Source organism: Leucoraja erinacea, chromosome 23 (genome assembly GCF_028641065.1).
Source record: "Leucoraja erinacea ecotype New England chromosome 23, Leri_hhj_1, whole genome shotgun sequence".
Lineage (NCBI taxonomy): Eukaryota > Metazoa > Chordata > Chondrichthyes > Rajiformes > Rajidae > Leucoraja > Leucoraja erinaceus.
In genome coordinates, this window is record NC_073399.1 from 19,892,667 (window position 1) to 19,903,098 (window position 10,432).

Sequence of the window (10,432 nt, forward strand, 5' to 3'; positions counted from 1 at the left end):
TCCGTTGAAGATAGATACAAAAATATTCATTTCATTTCTCTACTTCTTATCCTTCTTTCCCAACATTTGATGCCTGGCTGGAGCTCCAATATGACTCAAAAACATATCACCATCCACGACAAAGTGGTCCCTTAAACCAAACCTCATCCATCACAATAAACATTCCTTGCCTCCAGTGCAACTGCAGTGTGTACCCTCATGACAGGCAAGACTGTAACTGGTCAAGACACCTTCCACAATTCCTCCCAAATATGCTGCAGGCATTTGGGAATGCAGCCGCCTCAAGTTCCCTTCCAAGTCACGCATCATCCTAACCCGGAAACAAGCTGTCGTACCTTCACTGTTGCACAACCAAAATGAGGGAACTCTCTGCCTAATAATTGAGGAGTTGAACAAGATGACTCAGCAGCACTCTCCCAGTTATGACTGGCAATAAATACTGGCCTCGATAGTGATTGAATCAAAAAGAATTAAAGAACTGCAGCTTCTGGTTCACAGGGAGAGGAAAGTATTTTTAAGAAAATGCAATTAATTATTGCAAAAAAAAAAAGATTTGTTAAAATAATTCCAGAATAAATCACACTTTTGGCAAAGAGTTGTGAGGTATTTGATCTGGTACAGCTTCCTCACAAACATCTGACCCAAAGGTGACAGCGTAACCACTGTAGTCTTTTGTACCTTTGACCACTGTAGTCTTGCTCTGTAGACTTCCACCCATATCGGCATTTCAGCACAAAGCCCAGGTAAACACAGTCACGCTGTAAAAATGCATCCCCAAATGCATCACCCAGACTGTAAAAACAAAACACCACTCCGTACCTTAGTCAGGTCTTCTGGTTTTATTGCCAGGGCCATGATGTCTTCTCCCTTCAAAACATCATCCTTCTCTGGCTCCTCCACAATTGGAACAATTTCTTCAATCTCCTTTTTCTCCTTCTTCTTCTCCACTAATAACAAAATTATCCAGATGATCAATTATGAACAACATCATTCTATAAAAATTACACTTTGACTTTAATTCTTCGATATAGTTCAGATATGAGTATGGGCTAAATACAAAGTATGTCCTTATCCTCTGATCATTCAGAGTCCCAGACCAGCCAATGCATGGTTCAGATACTATTTCATTAAACCATCTCATAGATATAAAGTAACGGTTTCCCTACTTCACTGTCCCTTCAAAACCTTTCAGGTGTTCCAGCAATGGTACTCGGTAACACTTGCTCCATACTCCTCAGATGCTCCCAGAACAGGCACAGTGTGTGCAAAATGTCATTAAATCTGCAAATGCAATAACCCAGCAAACATTCCCATGACAAGAAAAGCATTCTCCAAATGAAGAATATGTTGAAGACAGGAGGAGAGTGCGAGTCAGACAGAGAGTAACAAATTCATTAAACATTGAAAAATCAGTGACATTGGGTTTAATACTGAGCAAAGTTTCCTTGATAAAGGCCCATCAAACAGGGGTTAGGATTTGAATACAGGCTGCAAGGTTGCTCTGTTCAGCACCACTTCAAGATTCAAGATTCAAGATTCAAGAGAGTTTATTGTCATGTGTCACTGATAGGACAATGAAATTCTTGCTTTGCTTCAGCACAACAGAACATAGTAGGCATGACTGCAGAACAGATCAGTGTGTCCATATACCATTACATAAATATATACACACATTAATAAATAAACTGAAAAAGTGCAAATAAACAGATAATGGGCTATTAATGTTCAGAGTTTTGTCCGAGCCAAGTTTAATAGCCTGATGGCTGTGGGGAAGTAGCTATTCCTGAACCTGGTCGTTGCAGTCTTCAGGCTCCTGCACCTTCTACCTGAAGGTAGCGGGGAGGTGAGTGTGTGGCCAGGATGATGTGGGTCCTTGATGAAGATGGTGTGGGTCCTTGATGACTTTTTGACACAAGTACTGATTTACTTCCAAAGTTGTGTTGGAATTGCAAGCAAACAATTTTAGAACAACTGAGGCAGCTTGGCAAACAATAAAACAGGTTAAATTTACTGGGGTCTACACCATGATCATCAGGATACGAGACTTTTAAGGACACACCTCTAGACTTCCAACATGAAAGAGTGGCGAAGTAGACTGCAGACCAAGTTAACCGAGAGGAAGCGGGTAAAAGAGGTAGAAGAAAATTGGCTCTGAACACAAGGTCCTTTTCCACAACAAATTATGCAGCTGCTCTTCTCCAACACTAACCTGATGGAGCAATAATGATTGCTTCTCCAAAGAGATCTTCACCATTCTAAATGTGTAGGAAGGCACTGGAGTTGCTGTTTAAACCAAAGATTGACACAAAAATATGGAGTAACTCAGTGCAACAGGTAGCATCTCTGGAGAGGAATGGGTGATGTTTCAGTTCTTCAGACTGAAGAAGGGTCTCGACCTGAAACATCACCCATTCCTTCTCTCCAGAGATGCTACCTGTCCCGCTGAGTTACTCCAACTATTTGGGTGTATCCTCACCATTCTAACACATGGAATTATTGGTATGACAGACATCCCCATAACTGAGGAAGGATGTGCCAGCATTGGAGAGGGTCAATAATATTTGCCTCTGGGGAAATTACACAGAACGCTTGGGAATCTGACTAAATCTGTATCTATATTATCAAATGATTAAATTTTACTTCATAGGTAGACAAAAATCCTGGAGAAACTCAGCGGGTGAGGCAGCATCTATGGAGAGGAGGAATAGACGACGTTTTGAGTCGAGACACTTCTTCAGATTGATGTCGGGGGGACAGGAAAAAGAAAGGAAAGGCGGAGAAAGTAGACTTGTGGGAGAGCTGAGAAGAGGAGGGGAAGGAGGGAGAAAGCAAGGACTACCTGAAATTGGAGGTCAATGTTCATACGGCTGGGGTGTAAACTACCCAAGTGAAATATAAGGTGCCTTTCCTCCAATTTGAGCTGGGTCTCATTTTGGCAATGGAGTAGGCCCAGGACAGAAAGGTCGGATTTGGAATGGGAGGGGGAGTTGAAATGCTGAGCCACCGGGAGATCAGGTTGGTTATTGTGAACTGAGCGGAGTTGTTGGGCGAAGTGATCAAGGTGAGCTGAGGTGTTGGGCGAAGCCTGCGCTTGGTCTCACCGATGTAGAGAAGTTGACAGCTAGAACAGCGGATGCAGTAGATGAGGTTGGAGGAGGTTTTGGTTGAACCGCTGCCTCACCTGCATAGACTGCTTGGGTCCTTGGAGTCGTGGGGGGAGGTAAAGCGACAAGTGTAGTATTTCCAGCGGTTGCAAGGGAAAGAACCAGGGGAGGTGGTGGTTTGGGTGGGAAGGGACAAATTGACCAGGGAGTTACTGAAGGGAACAGTGTCTGCGAAAAGCAGAGAGGAGAGGAGATGGGAAGATGTGGACAGTGGTGGGATCTCATTGGAGGTGGCGAAATTGTCGGTTGGCTGTTAGGATGGAAGGTGAGGACATGGGGGTCTCTGTTACAAGTGGGGGGACGGGGAGTGAGAGCGGAGCTGCGGAATATAGAGGAGACCCTGGTGAGAGCCTCACCTATAATAGAAGAGGGTGTTGATCCTGGCCTGATTGGAGCAGCCATGGTATTAAAATTGAGTAAGGGCTTGTGTGCTGCTAGGCCATTTTGGTCAAGTTAAATGTGCCTTTGCAGAACTGAGACAAGCTGCTGAATGGTGCCAGTTTGTCTGTGGCCCAGATAAGAGTTGCAGAGAAAGAGTGGGACATCTGCAGAAGTCTTACAATAAGGTGTAAAATGCATGGAACTGATTGGGTCAATGCAAACCAGATATACATAGTGTAAATAATGTTGCGAAGCCTTATTTGGATAGCTGTTGATTGGTTGAAATATTAAGCTTTGCCTGGGTTGTCTGAATCCCTAGGCACATATTGCATTATTCATCTATGTTAGCTTCCTTCTCGAAGCTTCTTTAAATACAATGTATTAGTTACTATGTTATTGGGTTAGGGAACTGTCAATCATGTACTGTGTTGATCAATATGTGTTATTGGACTAAACAGAGACCACCTCCATGTGGTTCGGCCCCTCAAGTTTCAGGGACCTATAAAAGGTAGCTCCCACGAGGTCTGATGTAGATCTTCTGGAAGAACGCTTGGGATTGCGTGACCGTTTCGAGTGTCTCTGCTTGCACGAGGCTAGAAGGGCTTGGCCAAGCAGATACAAGGATCGAACCCGCGGTGGTTAGGTATTGTATAGGGGAGTTGTGTTATTCAAAATAAAGTTTAGTTGCTCAAGTGCTTGATTCAGTATTTTATTGACTGAAACTAGACTGGGGAAGCTTTGAATGATCTATTTACAAGGGGAACATGAGGACATCTTAAAGTACACGGCATTGGGGGTTCAGGTAAACAGGAAGCAAAGAGTAGGAGTAAACGGGTCCTTTTCACAATGGCAGGCAGTGACTAGTGCGGTACCGCAAGGCTCAGTGCTAGGACCCCAGCTATTTACAATATATATTAATGATCTGGATGAGGGAATTGAAGGCAATATCTCCAAGTTTGCGGATGACACTAAGCTGGGGGGCAGTGTTAGCTGTGAGGAGGAGGCTAGGAGACTGCAAGGTGACTTGGATAGGCTGGGTGAGTGGGCAAATGTTTGGCAGATGCAGTATAATGTGGATAAATGTAAGGTTATCCATTTTGGTGGTAAAAACAGGAAAGCAGACTATTATCTAAATGGTGGCCGACTAGGAAAAGGGGAGATGCAGCGAGACCTGGGTGTCATGGTACACCAGTCATTGAAAGTAAGCATGCAGGTGCAGCAGGCAGTGAAGAAAGCGAATGGTATGTTAGCTTTCATAGCAAAAGGATTTGAGTATAGCAGCAGGGAGGTTCTACTGCAGTTGTACAGGGTCTTGGTGAGACCACACCTGGAGTATTGCGTACAGTTTTGGTCTCCAAATCTGAGGAAGGACATTATTGCCATAGAGGGAGTGCAGAGAAGGTTCACCAGACTCATTCCTGGGATGTCAGGAATGTCTTATGAAGAAAGATTGGATAGACTTGGTTTATACTCTCTAGAATTTAGGAGATTGAGAGGGGATCTTTTAGAAACTTACAAAATTCTTAAGGGGTTGGACAGGCTAGATGCAGGAAGATTGCTCCCAATGTTGGGGAAGTCCAGGACAAGGGGTCACAGCTTAAGGATAAGGGGGAAATCCTTTAAAACCGAGATGAGAAGAACTTTTTTCACACAGAGAGTGGTGAATCTCTGGAACTCTCTGCTGCAGAGGGTAGTCGAGGCCAGTTCATTGGCTATATTTAAGAGGGAGTTAGATGTGGCCCTTGTGGCTAAGGGGATCAGAGGGTATGGAGAGAAGGCAGGTACAGGATACTGAGTTGGATGATCAGCCATGATCCTATTGAATGGCGGTGCAGGCTCGAAGGGCAGAATGGCCTACTCCTGCACCTAATTTCTATGTTTCTATGTTTCTATCTCCGATGCCCGGGTCTGGAACACCTCATTCTGGGTGCAGATGCGGCGTAGACGGAGGAATTAGGAGTAGGGGATAGAGTCGTCAAGTCAAGTTTATTCATTGAATACACATACGAGATGTGCAGTGAAATGAAAAGAAATGATAGAGTCCTCACAGGAAGCAGGGTGGGAAGAAGTGTAGTCCAGATAGCCATGGGAGTCAGCGGGTTTGTATTAGATGTCGGTCAGTAACCCGTTACCTGCAATGGAGATAGTCAGGTGTAGAAACGGTAGGGAGATGTGAAAATGGTCCAGGTCAAATCTTTGATTTGAGAGAAGCGCTTAATTGCAAAATAAGCGGTGGCGGAAAGGTGGTATCACTCAGGTCAGGTGTGATAGAGGGTCGTGGAGAGGGAGTGAATAAGAGACAGGGGTGAAGAAGATGGAGAGGGAAGAGGAGAGGGGTAGATGAGATAGGGGAGAGGGAAGAGGGGGTGAGCAGAAAGGGAGGTGATTGGGACTGAGGGAAAGGGGAGGGGGTAGTGGGAAGAGAGATAAGAGGTGGAGGAAATAGAAGTAGGGTGGGGATGGGGGGCTGAACGGGAAGGGCAGCCATGGGCAGTGGGCTGGTGGACTCCCTCAAGACAAATGGAGAAGCAGGAAGGGAAGCTTTGGCTACTGCCCATCTGCGACCCCGGGCTGCTGGATCGCCGCAGGCCGAGGGAGCGGCCCCAGGCGCATCGCTGAGTGTCTCCGTACTCCAAACCCCGCTGCCGTACCTGGGGGAGTCCGCATCCCACCATCTCTCCGGGAGGCTTTGGAGCCTGCGCGCGTCCCCATGTCTCCACTCGGCGAACCGGCCGACAGGCCTAGGCTGGTCGCGCTTGGCCGGCGCCTGGCAACCACCGGCGCCTGGCAACCACCCGCTCCCTGGCAACCACCCGCTCCCTGGCAACCACCGGCGCCTGGCAACCACCGGCGCCTGCCAAACACCTATTCCCTGGTGTTTCCTTGCAACCAAAGATACTAGAGGAGCAGCATCATTGCTTGCAACCTCTGTCGCCTGGAAACCACCGGCAGCTTTGGCAACCACCTGTGCCTGGCAACTACTGTTCCCTGGCAGCCATGAGCGCCGGGCAACCACCAGTGCATGGCAACCTCTAGCAACACCCAAACGTCCGCCCTCGCCATGGAAACATGCAGCATCTGGCACATAACCCCGCCCCCACTGAGTGCTGGCCCCAGAGCCCACTTGACCGAGGGTTATACACAGTTGGTGAGAGAATAAGTTGCCCCTGGAAACCCACAGCCCATGATGTATCCACATCTATCCCATCAGCCTCCGCATTCAGCAGACAATACATTATTTGTGCTAACTTCAACATGGGAGTATTTTAAGTTCCTGGGAACCATCATCTCCAAGGACATTAAATGGGGGGCTACCATCGACTCCACGGTCAAAAAGGCACAACAGAGGATGTACTTCCTGCAGCAGCTGAGGAAGCACAATCTGCCGCAGGCAATAATGGTCCAATTCTATAAGGCCATCGTAGAGCCTGTCCTCACCTTCTCCATCATGGTCTGGTGTGTCTCAGCCACCAGTCACGACATCTGGAGGCTGCAGCAATGTCTGATCAGCTGAGAAGGTTATTGGCTGCAACCTTCCCTCCATTGATGAACTGTACACTGCAAGGGCCAGGAAGCGAGCAGGTAAGATCATCTCTGATCCCTCTCATCCAGGCCACAAACTCTGAATCACTTCTCTCTGGAAGGCGACTCCGGACTGTCAAAGCTGCCACAGCCAGACATAAAAACAGCTTTTTTCCACGAGTAGTAGTTCTACTCAATAACCAAAAATCTATACCCTCCTTTTGCTCTGGTATTTTACTTAATTCACATGTTTAATCTATAATGTTTTATTATTAATTTTTAATGTTTTATGTGTCATTCCTAACTGGCACAGTATGTCGTTTTCACTTGCGGGCAGAGCACCAAGGCAAATTCCTTGTATGTGAATACTAGGCCAATAAACGTATTCATTCATGCATGATGCCAGTGCCAGACACAACCCATTTCCCCCTTTCCCCTCAGTGTTCCTAAGGAATCCACCTTACCCTTCCGCCTCCACTAACATTCACCACACTTCTCACGCACTGCATCTGCAGAAAAGGCAGCATCGGCCTATTTACTTCTTATTTTCTGGGGAGCCAAACCCTTCTTCCCTGTGAATTCATAAAGTGGATTCCTTTTCATTGCACAAACCAAATGTAAGCTGGTGACTACGCTGCAGTGCACTTACGAAGAACAGAACAGTACAGGGAAAGGCCCTTTGGCCCACAATGTCAGTGCCAAACATGATGCCTATTTAAACTAGTCTCTACTTAATGTGATCCACATGCCTGTATTTCGTGCATATCCAAGTTCCTATCTAAAAGCCTTTTAAACACCATTATTGTATCTGCTCCACCACCCCACCCCGATAGTGTATTTCCCAGTTTGGATGAAATTCATTGACCCGAAACATTAACTGTTTCTCTCCCTCTCTCACCAAATGCTGCCTGAATTGCTGAGTTTTTTCTGGCATTTTGTGCTTTTATTTCAGACTTTTCAGATCTGCAGGTTTTTCCTTTTCTTTCAATGCATTTTACATGGTACTTAATCACACTGTTGATGAGTTTTTCTTGAGTTAATATGTTTGTAGATGTTACAAGTATTGTCGATGTAATGTGCCTCTTCACTTCCAATGTGTCATTCACAGATTCATCTGCAACACATAGGTTATTAACAGCAACATCAGGTAACCCTTTGTCAAAGGTTGGTTCTCCCGCAGGCCCAGGCTGCAAGCTCTATCTTTTTATCCGCTATCCTAGATAAGTTATGATGCTATTGAGCCATGTAGTGGTTGGAAATAAATCCCCCATCTTGAATACATTCTGTGCCTTAATACCTTTTTCAGTAATGATCTTTGGAAAAAGTAGTTACACCAGCCAAGGGAGGGCAATAAGTGATAATCATCAAATGGCTTATTTGCCCATGTTTAAACTGACTCTAACCCCTCACAGGGTCTAATTAATACTTAAGACCAAGGCTCATTCCCTCCTGGTCTATCCCATGAGCGCTGTTGGGTCTCTCCTGCATCATGTGAAATAGAGCTGGCCAATCTGCCCCATAAACCTGTTCCACCATTCAGTAAAACCATGGTTTACCCAATCTTGGCCTCAACACCACTTTCTCACTCTCCTCATCCACTTCACTCTCTGGTAGTTTATATGTCTGGTAAATCTATGTCTTGAATATACTAAATCATTCTGCCTCCACAATTCCATAACAAAGAGAATTCCAAAGATGTTTTACCCTCAAAGAAATCTTTCCTAATCACCATGTGAGATGAGAGATCCCTTAATCCAAACGTGTACCCCTGGTTTTAGAAACCTCCCACTAGGGTAAATATAGCTTTGGTATCAACCCTGATAATCCTCCTCAAAGTCCTATTTTTCCCCATTAAGGTCAACCCTCATTCCTCTAAATTCCTACAAGTATAGATCCAACATACACGTATTCATACATCAATTCTTCCATTTCAGGAATCAACTGAGTGAACTTTCTCTATAACATAGAAACATAGAAATTAGGTGCAGGAGTAGGCCATTCGGCCCTTCGATTCAATATGATCATGGCTGATCATCCAACTCAGTATCCCGTACCTGCCTTCTCTCCATACCCCCTGATCCCCTTAGCCACAAGGGCCACATCTAACTCCCTCTTAAATATAGCCAATGAACTGGCCTCAACTACCCTCTGTGGCAGAGAGTTCCAGAGATTCACCACTCTCTGTGTGAAAAAAGTTCTTCTCATCTCGGTTTTAAAGGATTTCCCCCTTATCCTTAAGCTGTGACCCCGTTGTCCTGGACTTCCCCAACATCGGGAACAATCTTCCTGCATCTAGCCTGTCCAACCCCTTAAGAATTTTGTAAGTTTCTATAAGATCCCCTCTCAATCTCCTAAATTCTAGAGAGTATAAACCAAGTCTATCCAGTCTTTCTTCATAAGACAGTCCTGACATCCCAGGAATCAGTCTGGTGAACCGTCTCTGCACTCCCTCTATGGCAATAATGTCCTTCCTCAGATTTGGAGACCAAAACTGTACGCAATACTCCAGGTGTGGTCTCACCAAGACCCTGTACAACTGCAGTAGAACCTCCCTGCGCCTATACTCAAATCCTTTTGCAATGAAAGCTAACATACCATTCGCTTTCTTTACTGCCTGTTGCACCTGCATGCCTACCTTCAATGACTGGTGTACCATGACACCCAGGTCTCGCTGCATCTCCCCCTTTCCCAATCGGCCACCATTTAGACAATAGTCTGCTTTCCCGTTTTTGCCACCAAAATGGATAACCTCACATTTATCCACATTATACTGCATCTGCCAAACATTTGCCCACTCACCCAGCCTATCCAAGTCACCTTGCAGTCTCCTAGCATCCTCCTAGCACATCCAAATGTGCTGCTATCCCATCTTTAATAACTGACTCTAGCAGTTTCCCCACTACCGATGTTAGACTAACTGGTCTGTAATTCCCCATTTTCTCTCTCCCTCCCTTCTTAAAAAGTGTAGTTACGTTTGCTACCCGCCAATCTTCAGGAACTACTCCAGAACCTAAAGAGTTTTGAAAGATTATTACTAATGCATCCACTATTTCTGGAGCTACTCCCATACAAAACAAGCACTCTTCCTTTAAAATAGTCTGCAGTACTCTATTTGTGTTTGCAGCAATGCCTAAAACCTCCCTCTTATGTTCCAAACCAGAGCAATAAAGACCATTCCTAATTATTGTGCCTGAATGCTGACTTTTTAAGTTTCATGTATCAGGCTCCCCAGATCTCTTTGTACCACAACATTGAGTCATCTCATTGCATTTAAATAATAATTTGCTTTATTATTTTCCTTCTAAAGAGGATAGCCTCCCATTTTACGACATAATTCCCAGTTGTCCATTTCTTATTCACTCACA

At 45.3% G+C, this 10,432-nt stretch overlaps 1 protein-coding gene across 1 annotated transcript in view; it reads right to left on the reverse strand.

The window, feature by feature from the left end:
* Window positions 1-6,347, reverse strand: part of mycbpap (mycbp associated protein) — a 72,983-nt gene extending 66,636 nt beyond the window's left edge. The window contains 2 exon segments of the mRNA XM_055653896.1: window positions 820-947; window positions 6,197-6,347. Coding sequence (XP_055509871.1) covers window positions 820-947; window positions 6,197-6,257 — 189 coding nt within the window. The 5' untranslated portion in view covers window positions 6,258-6,347.
* Window positions 6,348-10,432: the final 4,085 nt, after the last annotated feature.